General features: G+C 48.2%; 1 protein-coding gene across 1 annotated transcript in view; it reads right to left on the minus strand.

Moving 5' to 3' along the window:
- Positions 1-1,199: 1,199 nt before the first annotated feature.
- LOC132831010 (insulin-like growth factor-binding protein 4) overlaps positions 1,200-14,628 on the minus strand; it is a 50,480-nt gene continuing 37,051 nt past the window's right edge. Inside the window, exons 2-4 of the mRNA XM_060849032.1 lie at positions 10,889-11,052; positions 8,335-8,463; positions 1,200-6,905 (exon numbers count right to left, since the gene is read on the minus strand). Coding sequence (XP_060705015.1) covers positions 6,768-6,905; positions 8,335-8,463; positions 10,889-11,052 — 431 coding nt within the window. The 3' untranslated portion in view covers positions 1,200-6,767. The remainder of the gene's footprint in view (positions 6,906-8,334; positions 8,464-10,888; positions 11,053-14,628) is intronic.

Consider the following 14,628-nt stretch of genomic DNA (forward strand, 5'->3'; position numbering starts at 1 on the left):
CACCCAACTAGCAAATCCTCCAGCCCCTTTTCACTCACATATTTCTCTGGGGTCTCCTTATACACATCTCAGCCACTCCTGGTAGTATCCAGCTCCCCCAGGTTAGTAGCTGGGGTTGGGTGGGTGTGTAGAGGGTTGACAGTTCACAGCCTCTACCCAGTCAAACCCTCTCAAAATCTTATTTGTTTCAACTGGATCATTTCTCGTCCTAAACATCAGAAACAAAGTCTCAATATCTGCTCATTGAACAATGCCAATCATCCCAGGATTCCACCTACAGCGAGGATATCCTGAGGTTAGTAGAGGGACACTAAGACAGGAACTAAACTCCTATCTCCCAGCCAATGGCATGCCTCTTACAATGGGCCCAATGTCCAGGAGAGAGTACAGCAGCTGAAGAGGGATTTCTAGACAGTCTTGTCCTCTCTGAAATCATCAGAGTGTTTGATGGGAAGGATGTAGAGAAGCTGAATTACATGGGTCTGGCCAATGGTATTCAGCTATTGGAGGTGGAATTGCCTTCCCTGAAGGGGCTGGAGCCACCCCCCTCTCCCCCCCAGCCTTCTCCAGTGTTGGTGGGGTCAGTTGGCTGGTGCAGCCCTGGAAAGTTGTTGTGAAGCCACGTGGGAACAGGGGAAGGGGTTACACCTAAGGCTGTCCGGCAGTGACCCCCAGAGTCTCGTAAGGAGATTTCTCCCTTGTGTCACTTCAATGAAACCTGGTCATTTGGAATGAGACTCTCCGTTGCTGACTTACTCCAAGTGTGGGGTAAATGGCCTTTACTGGACACGACTGTGACCCACCTTCAGGTCTCACTGGCCCCACAGGCAGTGAGCCGCCTGTTACTGCCCCAATTCACTGACAAAACAACTGGGAAGGGGGGGTGGGGAGCTGGGGGTCTGGCAAGACGGCAATGGCACAGTGGCTGTAAAGTATGGTCCATCAAGCTGGTTTTCTGCCTGAGCTGTGCATGTGGTTACATCTGATCAGGGAATGAGTTAAAGTGGGATCCTGTGGAACACTGAGGGCTGGGTCATTATTGTGACCTTAAGTCATCAAAATAAACTGTCTCTTTAAACTGGATTAGAAGTGTCGCAATGTCAAAAACACAGCAATCAATTCATGCACAGAAAGGTCCCACAAACATCAGAGCAACAACCTGATAGACAGGAGATCCTGAAAAAGCTGGGCACAGCAGCACCAATGGAATTTGCATTTATTACATTCCAATATTTTGCAAAAAAACACACTCTAACATAGTATTTTAAAAAAGATTCTGAATATCACAGGGTGTTAAAGATTGTTACCAGTAAATATCATATATAGGTCAACTGTGTTGGTAGGCACCTGTCTTCAGGCTCTGTACCAGTGAAAGTCACATCATCACATTTGGATTCCTCCCTTTGCTCACAGTCACAGGGCCCTGTGAACGCCCTTCCTGTTTCTCACACCAGTTCCTGTCACAAACAGGTCACTATTGAGCCTGTCCCCCATCCAATGATACCAAACAAACTGAATTTCTGTTCACACTTTCATTACACCAAGCATGAGGTGAGATTGAAAGAGCAGAGGTGGAAGGAATGACATCCATTCAAGGTCTAACCTTGTTACAGAGGCAGTTAACTCAATTCTCCTGACGGCCCCCTTTCTGTGTGGCAGTGTCAAGTTGTGCAGAGACCCTCAGTATACCAACACCAAGTGTCAGTGTGTATGATGGTTCCACCTGTCCCCGGAGTTGGGACTGGTCTCACTGCTGTGGAACGCTGCAAGTAGTTAGACCATTCCATGCCACCCGTCCTTGGGAAAAAAATCCATGAAGGAAAACACCTTTGACCAGCAGTCCATCAGGAAGTGGTCCACACATAGTGGGAAAAGGAGAGGGTGGATCCTGTCGGGTTGTTTCCTGACAGACTGTCAAAGTCAGAAGGTCTCATCACCAGAACTTTCCAACAAGCACCAAGTCATCACTTGGTCGGTGGTCTGTCAGATTTGTATGCCCAGTTGTTCTGTACCATCACACACCACCCTTGGAGCAGCTGTGGGGTTGGGGGAAGCAGTACAGAGGCTGTCACACATCTCCATCTGAACGTGCCTCAGCAAAGGGAGTCTGGAGGAAGATGCAGTGGTTTGTGTTGAGGTTCGTCCCGAGCAGCTCCGTGACACGGGACTCTGTGCTCTACTGCCTGGTCCCCAGGACGCACACGGAGACAAAATTGGACTGCGCCTGGAGGACCATCACCTCAGTGAGAGACACGTTTTTGGTCCGCCCGAAACCTGTGGGTCTTCCAGAGCAAGGAGTTGACCCTGATCCAGTGTTCCAGACTGGCACATTCCAAGGTTCAGGGCTACGTGCTGTGGGACACACTAAAACTGGGCCAGCAGCTGCCAAGGGGCATTGGGGAAAGACCATGGTCTTCCCGTCAGAGTATAATGAGGGTCCGTTCAGTTACCAGACCCTCCCGGTGCCTCCAATGTAAATGTATATCAGTATAGTCCTGCACAAGGAAGAAATGCCTTTGGTTTTCGCAGGGAGTGTCAGATTTCAATGTTTGCTTTTCCTGAAATGCAAAATCTGTACAGAACTGCTTTAATATCTGTGCATGTACATCGACTTTTTATGAACAAAGTATATTTTGCAATAAAAAAAATCTCTCCAAAGTGAGCAGAGCCCTGTTCTACTGGGGTCCTAAAAACTTGGCACTCAGTCTGGGCATTATGGTGGCTCAGTGGTTAGCACTGCTGCCTCTCAGCACCAGGGACCCGGCTTCGATTCTTACCCTCAGGTGACTGTCTGTGTGGAGTTTGCACGTTCTCCCTGTGTCTGTGAGGGTTTCTTCCGGGTTCTCCGGTTTCCTCCCACAGTCCAAGGATGTGCAGATTAGGGTGGAGTGGCCATGTTAAATGTGGGATTATGGGGATAGGGCAGAACGCTCTTCAGGGGCTCTGTGCAAACTGGATCCTTCCCTCGCTGTAGGGATTCTAAAGTGACAATGCTCACTGCTCCTCAGGAATTCTTCAGGTAAACTTCAACTTCAATGGTATCTGCGATCATTGTCAGCTCAGATAGTGACAGTACTAACCCCTTCATCTGGATGAACATTGGCTGATGGTTCCTGCTACAGTCTGATCTAGGTCTCAGCGTGAGGAAGTTGTTGAGGGGGGAGACGGATGGGCACTACCTTAATGTGACAGTCCCTGAAGGGTCTGCTTTTGAAGTGACACAATGTGGACCAGGGCAGACCTCAGCTGGGAATCTGCTCCCAACGGCCAGTGTCTGCCTTCCCACTGGTGACCTCCTTGTAACAGAGGTCACAGGTCACCCAGCTCTGAGCACAGCAATGACCAATGAGGAGGCTCCCTACTGCGACAGAGTGACATTAAATGAAGCATTGTGACAGGGAGCAGGGGGCTGGAAGGTGAAACATTCTCACTGAACGCTCCAGCAGGCAGCTATAGTGCATCTTCGGATGACCAGCCCAGACAACCCAGACCTCCCTGATGCTGCACGTGCTTGTTCTCCCAATCTGACCTGGTCACATTTACCTACATTTAGTCCATATCCCTCGAAAGCCTTCCTACTCATGTAGCCTTGCATAGTGACAGCAGTTTCAGTTCTGGACTCGGTCTCTCAGAGTGGCGTTCATGTTTTGAAACCAAGGGGAGCCCAGACATTGACAGGCAGAGTGGAAAGAACTCAGGGAGAATTATTCCTGCCTTTTATGTTCACCATTATTCTCTTTTTCTAAGTGACCGATTGCGAGATGTTCTTACACACCACTGCAGCAGGTGGGACTCGAACCCAGGCCTCCTGCTCAAGGGGTAGGGACACTACCATGGCATCACAAGAAGGGCCTTCAATGTCTACTATTGAAAGCATCCAGAATTACATTCAGCTGCAATCAATTCGAGGGGAGCTCTCCATTTCCCAGTGTTGTAACTGGGACTGAGAGGATAGTCACTCCCGCAGCTCCAACATTCACTCTCCCTTTCTTTGTGGGCTTGGTTCAAAGCCCCCAATCTCGCCAACAGTTTCCAGGTGATCGAGTCACTAAACAGATTGACATCCTCCACCATAAGTGAGTCTGAGGTTGGATCTGGCTTGGTTTCTGACCTGTGACACCAGCCTTTCCCCTGCATTATCTAACAGCTTCAGGTTATTGGCTGCTGTTGCATAGGAAGCAGCATCTCTCCCTTTTAACAAAAAGAACTCAACCACCAACTGTCCAGCGGACATTCTAAACTATCCTACAGTCTGAAATACCAATATAAGCAGAGGGTCTCACAACAGAGATCCAACCTCATTCCGGGGAAATAATACAACCCAGAAAATGTATTCTTTGGCTGAACCACCCTCCTCCCTCCTTCAGGAACAGAAACACTGAACCCAAACCCTGGGGAGGGATTGAGTGTGGACAGTCCCAGTTGATCAGCTGAAGACAAACTGATCCATCACCCAAGTGAAGGGAATGGCTCAATGTCCTAGTTTGGGGCAGAGGAGGTTTTATTATCCACCAACTCCAACAATTACAATGGTATAGGAACAGTCCCTATAATCAGACCAGAATATCTTTTCCCACACGTCTCCTGCTCTCTGCTTCAACCATTCCAGACTGGGCTTTGGTTAGTATCTAGGTGAAAGGGAGGACTGCAAATGCTGGAGATCAGAGTCAAGCTTAGAGTGGTGCTGGAAAAGCACACTGATAAAGGGCTTTTGCCCGAAACGTCAATTTTCCTGCTCCTCGGATGCTGCCTGACCTGCTGTGCTTTTCCAGCACCACTCTAATCTTGACTTTGGTTAGTATCTGCCAGTTGGCCAGATGGAAAGGTAGTTCTAATAAACAGGAAAGTGTAAATAATCAATATCAATGATTGATACTTCCAATACTGAAATGTATAGGCACCAGTGGAATTAATGGAGCATTGAATAATCCATGCTGAGTGTGGAACATGGAGAGTTTGATCGTCTCTCCCAGGCCACAAGCCTTCAAACAGCTGCCACATCTTGTGTTCCTAGCCAGCAGTCACCCAGACAGCCTGGGGACACACTCAGGGGCAGGAGAAGACCATCCACCCCAATGCTGCTGAAGCTGCCTCATGTCTCACTGGCAGACCGTCACTTCCTGAAAAGAGATTGCAAACACAGAGATTCCTCCTTTCATTCTTCCATGGGACGGATACACTATTGATGAGGGCTGTCCCTGACTGTGTCCACACACTCTCCCTGATTGTTCTCCCAGATGACAGTTACACATCAATCACATCGCTGTGTCTCTGGAGTCATATGTAGGCCAGACCAGGTAAGGATGGCAGATTTCCTTCCCTCGAGGAGATTAGTGAATTAGGTGGGTTTTTCTAACAATCAATGATAGTTTTAGGGCCAGTAAGATTGAGACTAGCTTTCAATTCCTGATTTTAAATGAATTAAAATTCTACGAGTTTCTGTGGTGGGATTTGAACCAATGCTGTCAAACCATTCTCTGGGTCTCTAGTTTATTTGTTCAGTGACATTATCGGTGACTTCTGAAGGCATAGAAGCATTCACGGTGAAACTTTGCACAATTTTAAATTCCTCCTCTCCCTGTTGCTCAGGAATTAGTGATCTCTGCAGCAGCGATAACAGCCAACTATCTTCCTCCAGCAATCTGCCCCAACGGCTCAGTGACTACCCCCTCAGTATCCCATCTGCCACCTTTCACAAGAGATTTATAAAACTTGATTGAGAAGCCACAGGGCTGAATGGAGCTGCGAGTGGACAGAGGCTGAGTGAGTGAGGTATTCATGTCATTGGGAGGATCTGTCCTAGTAACCCACTGGGTGCCATTAGAAGGACTAAGGCTAGGTGCAGAATAATAGGCAAAAGGAGAGTCATAAGGAAGGAAGGAAGAGCTCTTTAAGGGTCACCTTGGTGGTCATCCCATCCCAAATATCAACGGACAACACAAGCCCCTTCAACACTGGATCAAACTTCCATTGGCCATGAGTAAATATCAAAGAGACTCCTGCAAGAAACAGGTTTCTGGGCTTCTCATCGAGACAGAATGAGGCACTAAGTGAGATGTGGATGCATTTTTGTTTGGAGTGTCAGTGCCCTATTGGCACTTTGTAGGATTTAATACTGATTCATGCATTTCTCCCCTATCCCCAATATTTCAATACCCTTTCTTACGGGCTCGGGTGAGACTGTTTAGCACCAGGTCACTGGAAAGACACAACGACTTTGGTTGGTTGTTGTAAGTTAAGGAGTTTGGTTCAGTCAGCTCAGAGAGTTAGACTGAAAGACCATGAACACCTTTAGGCTAGAATGGCACACAGGTGAACATAGACTTTCCCTCATGGTCCTCACTCCCTGTGACCTGACACTCACTAATTATCTGACTACAGTCTGAGCACAGGCCACAGGGAGAATGGCCACTTACTGTGGGTGCTCACAATGGGACCTACTTGGAGTGAGAGATTGAGAATGTGGCAAACCCACAGGAACAGGCAACAGGAACATCAGAAAGATATCAAAATTGGAAGACGTTAGACAACAGAAACACTTCTATAAGGAGCAGACAAAAGCTTAAAGGGATTCTGTGATTGTCAATGTAACTGAGCACTGATTCAGTGAGGTTTGAATGAGCAATGACTGCACACTCCTGCATCTCACAGAAGACACTGACTCAACTTGTGGGAGTTCCCTCTCCATCTTACAAAGATAACATCAGAAAGAACAGTGGATTTTTTTGGAAAGAACAGTGAAGCATCATTCTGTTGGAAGCAGCTGCTCAGTCCTTCTCCTGCTCCAGGAGAAACTGCTGACAGTCAATGTCTCCCTTCACCTCTGGAGAGCCAATCAGCTTCACCCCTGTTTTTGGTTCGACACACCAGCACTTGCCCCTTTCTCCATCCAGCGAGGGGTGACACTGTGAGGAGGAGGAGGTGGGAGGAGACGGGAAACAGAGTCATCAGAAACATGGATTCCACAGTCAGCAGCTCAATAACATCACTTTCAAATTCAACCCGAAGTTGTCTACACATGGCGGGTTAGGCTGGGACTTTATTTCCCAGGAGCGTTGGGGGTTGAGGGGTGACCTTATAGATGTTTATAAAATCATGAGGGGCTGGAGGTGTTTTTCCTGGTGTGGGGAGGTGGGGTGGTCCACAACTAGAGGGCATAGGTTTAGGGTGAGAGGGGAAAGATTTAAAATGGACCAAAGGGGCAACATTTTTCCACACAGAGGGTGGTGCGTGTGTGAGCTACCAGAGGAAATGATACAGGTTGGGACAATTACACCATTTAAAAAGACCTGATACATGAACAGGAAACGTTGAGATGGAGTTTAGTTAAATGCAGGCAAATGGAACTAGCTCAGTTTGAGAAGCCTGACCATCATTGACCAGTTGGGCCAAAGGGCCTGTTTCTGAGGAAGGGTCACCAGACATGAAACGTTAACTTTGATTTCTCTCCACAGATTCTGCCAGAGCCTGCAGAAAACCTGCAGCAATTTCTGTTTTTGCGTCTGTTTCTGTGCTGTGTGACTGCACAACACAATCCAGCCAGGAATCAATTTATATACATAACAAACCCTTCCATTTGACATCATTGGGATTAATTTATAAAACTCCAAATCAGAAAGGCCAGTCAGCTTTACTCTGTATCTAACACCGCACTGTCCCTGTCCTGGGAGTGTTTGATGGGGGGACAGTGTAGAGAGAGCTTTACTCTGTATCTAACCCCGCACTGTCCCTGTCCTGGGAGTGTTTGATAGGGGACAGTGTGGAGGGAGCTTTACTCTGTATCTAACCCCGTGCTGTCCCTGTCCTGGGAGTGTTTGATGGGGGACAATGTAGAGAGAGCTTTACTCTGTATCTAACACCGCACTGTCCCTGTCCTGGAAGCGTTTGATGGGGGACAGTGTAGAGAGAGCTGTACTCTGTATCTAACCCCGTGCTGTCCCTGTCCTGGGAGTGTTTGATGGGGGGACAGTGTAGAGAGAGCTTTACTCTGTATCTAACCCCGCACTGTCCCTGTCCTGGGAGTGTTTGATAGGGGACAGTGTCGAGGGAGCTTTACTCTGTATCTAACCCTGCGCTGTCCCTGTCCCTGGGGAGTGTTTGATGGGGGACAGTGTAGAGGGAGCTGTACTCTGTATCTAACCCCGTGCTGTCCCTGTCCTGTTGTTTGGTCATTGAGACGTGTACAATCAGAGCAGCAATAGGCATGCCTCCAATTGTCGGTGTCTCTGTGGGGAGAATTTCCCGGGTGGAATCGAGGAGAGCTGACTGTTCTTCTGGAAGTGGAGAAGCAGCTCTGCTGGTGCATTTAGTGATCATTGCCAATGAAACACAAACCTGCTTTGGATGATAAAATCCTTTCCTGTCACAGTTTGGGATGGGAATATGGTACAGGTTTTCATGTGTCTGACTCAGTGACATCGCAAACCTCTCAAGCGCTCGCTGCAGCTGTCCGTGACAAGGTCCCTGTGAAAGGAAACATCAAGAAGACGTTGATTAATTCACTTCACCCGCATCATGGCTGATAATAATCATAAACAGGAAATTGCTGAATAAAATGAAATTCAAAAACTATAATTGTTGATTGGAGGAAATGTGACAATGTCCTCTGAAAGGATGGCACTGGTAGGAGGGAGAGAGAAGGTTGAAGTCTGCAGTTAGAAATGAAAACCTTCAGAAGAAACTCAGTCAGGGAATTCTAATATTAATTCGGAAAAACAATACCGAAGAGTCATAATCTGGGAGAGTGGAATCAAAACAGAGAAATTCAAACCGATGGAGAGCAATTTGAAACAGAAAGACCAAATTGGAAAATGGTCACTTGTAATTGAAGGGGCGATATTCCGAAGAATTGACAGGTTAAGTTCACAAATAAAAACATTATACTGTTTCAGAATATAGTGAGATGTAGAAAATTAGAAGTGTGAGAGGGAGGGTTTCAATGGGATAATATTGATGAAATTTCTTCACACAGAAATATTTACAAAAAATATTAATCACACTGCGGGCGGCAAAATGAAAGAACATTATTGAAGTTTCAGTTGGAAAGTCAATCCATTAGATTGGATCCAACCCAATTATTAATCCACTTGGAGAGCTAGCAGCAAGAGTTAAACAGTTTGGATTTGAGCTTCTGCTGGGTCTAGTGAAAGAGGAGTTAGGGTTTTATAGCAGGTGCTCAGGCCGACTGTGTTTCCAAAGTTTATTTTGTTTTGTTCCCTGATGTTGGGCAGGTTTGTTCTCAGGCAGCCTGCTCCGTGGAGAATGGGAGAGTGGAGCCACAGAGCAGCTCCATAACAGCACTGCACCCAGGCCTAAAGCACATGGCCAAGGCACTTAAATCATGAGAAAATGGCTGCTACTAAACAAAGAGCTGAGAGGAGGGTAAGAAGTAGAGGTGAAACTTGCTGAGGAGTAATGGAGTGCATTAATAGCTTCAGCCATTTAACAGAGACAGCTGCACAAGGCAGCGTGGTGACTGACTTGCTGTTTGTACATTATTCCCCTGGTTCCTCAGATGTCAAGCCAAGTTTAAAGCAACTTCAAACATGGTCAATGCTGCACTGATCCAACACCAGAGCAAACCATTCCCCAGCGACACGGAAACAACTGGGTTTATCAACATTTTGCAAATCATTTCACATCTACAGAATCATAGAGTCACAAACAAAGCAGCCACTATTGTAATGTAGTTTACAAACAGCAAGCTCACACAAACAGCAGGTCAGCATCAGATCTTTATGTCAGTGATGTTTGTTGAGGGATAAATATTGTTCATGTCAAAAATGAGAAATCCCTGTTCACCTACAAGACAGTAGGTCATTTCCAGCTGCCTGTGAGAGCAGACAGACAGACAGACAGCACTGCACTTAGCAACTCACTCAAAAAAACACTCTCATTGAGGGAGCATGGTGCTCTCTGACCGTCTGCTCTGACAGGAGCACAGCAAGGAGAGAGAGGGAAAGAGAGAGAGAAAAAGAGAGTGAAAGAGAGAGAAAAACAGAGGGAAAGAGAGCGAGAGACACAGGGGAAGAGAGAGAGAGAGACAGAGGGAGATAAGAAAGAGAGACGGGGAGAGGGCAAGAGAGAGAGAGAAATGAGAGAGATAGAGATGGGGGGAGAGAGAGAGACAGTGGGGAGAGCAAGAAAGTGAGAGAGACATGGAGAAGGAGAGAGGGAGAGAAAGACAAAAGGGAGAGCCGAGTGAGACAGAGACAAAGGGTGAGAGAGAAAGAGCGCTGGAGAGGGAGAGAGAGAGAGAGAGCACGCTGGAGAGAGAGAGAGAGAGAGAGCACGCTGGAGAGGGGTAGAGAGAGAAAAAGAGCAGAGCGCCAGAGAGGGGGAGGGAGAGAGAGAGAGAGAGAGAGAGCAGAGCGCCAGAGAGGGGGAGAGAGAGAGAGCGCGCTGGAGAGGGAGAGAGGGAGCGTGCAGGAGATGAGGGAGAGAGAGCGCGCCGGAGAGGGGGAGAGAGCGCGCCGGAGAGGGGGAGAGAGAGCGCTGGAGAGGGGGAGAGAGCGCGCCGGAGAGGGGGAGAGAGCGCGCCGGAGAGGGAGAGGGGGAGAGAGAGCGCGCCGGAGAGGGGGAGAGAGAGCGCGCGCGAGAGGGGGAGAGAGAGCGCGCCGGAGAGGGGGAGAGAGAGCGCGCCGGAGAGGGGGAGAGAGTGCGCACTGGAGAGGGGGGGAGAGAGAGCACCGGAGAGGGAGAGAGAGAGAGCCAGAGAGAAAAACAGAGATGAAGACAGACAGAATGACTGAGAGACAGGCAGAGAGAGACACAAACAGTGACATGGAGAGACAGATCGACATAGAGTGAATGAACATTAGACATCCAGACAGACACACACAGACAGAGACTCAAGGTGGAAATGGTACAATACTGATACCAAACTTGCCATTATTCGTGGTTCATCACGGATGTGGTTGTTCTTTGACCTCCCATTGTTGTGAGTTTTCTCACGAATCCGAGCGTAGTGTTTGGCGATGCATTTCTTGTCATAGGAGTGGCAAGGGATGTGACTGCTGTCTGGGTGTTCCAGTTCCCAGTAATCCTCCAACTCTGCAGCAATAACGACAGCTTGAAACTTCAGTAGGAAAGCAAAAACACAAACGTTTCCAAAACCTCACAGCCAATCACTTCACTCCTGGAGCCACACACACAGTTAACAGGAGGCGTAGTCAAAGAATGTGGTGCTGGAGAGGCCCAGCAGGTCAGGCAGCATCTCAGGAGCAGGAGAGTCGATGTTTCAGGCATAAACCCTTCATCAGGAATCTGCCCCTCGGATGCTGCCTGACCCGCTGCGCTTTTCCAGCAACACACTTTTCGACTCTGATCTCCAGCATCTGCAGTCCTCACTTTCTCCCAGTTAATAGGTAGCAGTCTGTAACAAATCTCTGTGTTTCACTCATCAACGCAGACACACACAGGCCCAGACACAGAAACACTAGCTGAACATTCTAAAGAAATCTACACTTCAGTACAACCCCCCGACAGTGCGGCACTCCCTCAGCACCGACCCTCCGACAGTGTGGCACTCCCTCAGCACCGACCCTCCGACAGTGCGGCCCCCCCCAGCACCGACCCTCTAACAATGTGACACTCCCCCAGCACTGACCCTCCGACAGTGCGACACTCCCCCAGCACTGACCCTCTGACAGTGCGGCACTCCCTTAGCACCGACCCTCCGACAGTGCGACACTCCCTGAGCACTGACCCTCCGACAGTGCGGCACTCCCTCAGCACTAACCCTCCGACAGTGCGGCGCTCCCTCAGACAGGGATTTGAAAGAATAAGTGATAGTCACAGGTGAGGTGCCAGAAGTCTGGAGCTTGGCTAACGTGGTGCCACTGTTTAAGAGGGGTGATAAGGACAAGCCAGGGAACTATAGACCAGTGAGCCCGACCTCGGTAGTGGGCAAGTTGTTGGAGGGAATCCTGAGGGACAGGATGTACATGTATTTGGAAAGGCAAGGACTGATTAGGGATAGTCAACATGGCTTTGTGCGTGGATAATCATGTCTCACAAACTTGATTGAGTTTTTTGATGAAGTAACAAAGAAGATTGATGAGGGCAGAGCAGTAGATGTGATCTATATGGACTTCAGTAAGGCGTTCGACAAGATTCCACATGGGATACTGATTAGCAAGGTTAGATCTCATGGAATACAGGGAGAACTAGCCATTTGGATACAAAACTGGCTCAAAGGTAGAAGACAGAAGGTGGTGGTGGAGGGTTGTTTTTCAGACTGGAGGCCTGTGACCAGTGGAGTGCCACAAGGATCGGTGCTGGGTCCACTACTTTTTGTCATTTACATAAATGATTTGGATGTGAGAATAAGAGGTATAGTTAGGAAGTTTGCAGATGACACCAAAATTGGAGGTGTAGTGGACAGCAAAGAGGGTTACCTCAGATTACAACAGGATCTGGACCAGATGGGCCAATGGGCTGAGGAGTGGCAGATAGAGTTTAATTCAGATAAATGCAAGGTGTTGCATTTTGGGAAGGCAAATCTTAGCAGGACTTATACACTTCATGGTAAGGTCCTAGGGAGTGTTGCTGAACAAAGAGACCTTGGAGTGCAGGTTCATAGCTCCTTGAAAGTGGAGTCGTAGGTAGATAGGATAGTGAAGAAAGTGTTTGGTATGCTTTCCTTTATTGGTCAGAGTACTGAACACAGGAGTTGAGAGGTCATGTTGCGGCTGTACGGGACATTGGTTAGGCCATTGTTGGAATATTGTGTGCAATTCTGATCTCCTTCCTATCGGAAAGATGTTGTGAAACTTGAAAGGGTTCAGATAAGACTTACAAGGATGTTGCCAGGGTTGGAGGATCTGAGCTACAGGGAGAGGCTGAACAGGCTGGGGCTGTTTTCCCTGGAGCGTCAGAGGCTGAGGGGTGACCTTATAGAGGTTTACAAAATCATGACGGGTATGGATAGAATAAATAGGCAAAGTCTTTTCCCTGGGGTTGGGGAGTCCAGAACTAGAGGGCATAGGTTTAGGGTGAGGGGGGAAAGATATAAGAGAGACCTAAGGGGCAACATTTTCACACAGAGGGTGGTGCGTGTATGGAATGAGCTGCCAGAGGATGTGGTGGAGGCTGGTACAATTGCAACATTTAAGAGGCATTTGGATGGGTATATGAATAGAAAGGGTTTGGAGGGATATGGGCCGGGTGCTGGCAGGTGGGACTAGATTGGGTTGGGATATCTGGTCGGCATGGACGGGTTGTACATCTCTATGACTCTATGACATACGATCTTGAGGGGTCTTGATGGGTGGATGTGGAGAGTGTTGAAGGATTCTGAGGAAGAGTCATATCAGCCTCAAAATGTTAGCGCTGCTTTTCCCTCTACACATGCTGCTGAGTCTTTGAAGCATTCTGTGTTTATGCCGGATGTGGACGAATCTAGAATGAGGGATCACTGCTCAGAATCAGAGGTCTTCCATTTACATCAGACAAGAGGGACTTTTTAATCGGACAGAGGATTGTGGGTCTTTAGGCCTCTCTTCCTGAAAAGCTGGTGGAAGCCGAATAGAAATATTTTTATGTTGGAGGTGAATCGGTTTGTATTCAGCTCGGAGGTGGACGGTTTCCAGCGGTAGGTGTTAATGTGGACTGTGGGTTCCTGTTGAAACAGCCATGGTCTTACGGATTGGCACAGCAGACTCAAGGGGCTGAATGGCCTCCTCCCACTCCTTGCTGGTATATCCATATGCTACAGGCTGGGGTGGAATCTGGAGACAAATAGCAGCAGCTCCTCAGTAAGTCATACAATCATAGAGTCAGAGAGATGTACCCTTTGGTCCAACCCGTCCATGCCGACCAGATATACTAAATTAATCCAAACCCATTTGCCAGCACCTGGCCTATATGCCTCCAAACCCTTCCTATTCATATACCCATCCAGATGCTTGTTAAATGTTGCAATTGTACCAGCCTCCACCACATCCTCTGGCAGCTCATTCCATACACGTACCAACTTCTGTGTGAAAAAGTTGCCCCGTAGGTCTCTTATATATCTTTCCCCTCTCACCCTAAACCTACGCCCCCTAGTTCTGGACTCCCCGACCCCAGGGAAAAGACCTTGTCTATTTATCCTATCCATGCCCCTCATAATTTTGTAAACCTCGATATGCTGACCGTCGAAAAAAGTATGTTGCTGGAAAAGTGCAGCAGGTCAGGCAGCATCCCAGGAGCAGATTCCTGATGAAGGAATGCCTGAAACCTCGACTCTCCTGCCCCTCAGACGCTGCCTGACCTGCTGTGCTTTTCCAGCACCAGACTTTTTTGACACTGACTCTCCAGCATCTGCAGTCCTCACTTTCTCCCAGAAGGTCACCCCCTCATCCTCCAACGCTCCAGGGAAAACAGTCCCAGCCTGTTCAGCCTCTCTCTACAGCTCAAATCCTTCAACCCTGGCAACATCTTTGTAAATCCTTTCTGAACCCTTCCTCATGATTAAACCACTTGTTTTCACATGTGGTCTGATTCAGCTGCAGCAGTGAGTGAGGCCTATTAGGACTGGGGCCACTAGGGTTTGGAGTAACTGTTCATCATTGCTCTGGGTCAAATGTAACACAATGTCAAACCACACCTTGGTGACAGAATCTCACTTGGGCCACTCTGCTGCCA

Source organism: Hemiscyllium ocellatum, chromosome 32 (assembly GCF_020745735.1).
Source record: "Hemiscyllium ocellatum isolate sHemOce1 chromosome 32, sHemOce1.pat.X.cur, whole genome shotgun sequence".
NCBI classification, from domain to species: domain Eukaryota; kingdom Metazoa; phylum Chordata; class Chondrichthyes; order Orectolobiformes; family Hemiscylliidae; genus Hemiscyllium; species Hemiscyllium ocellatum.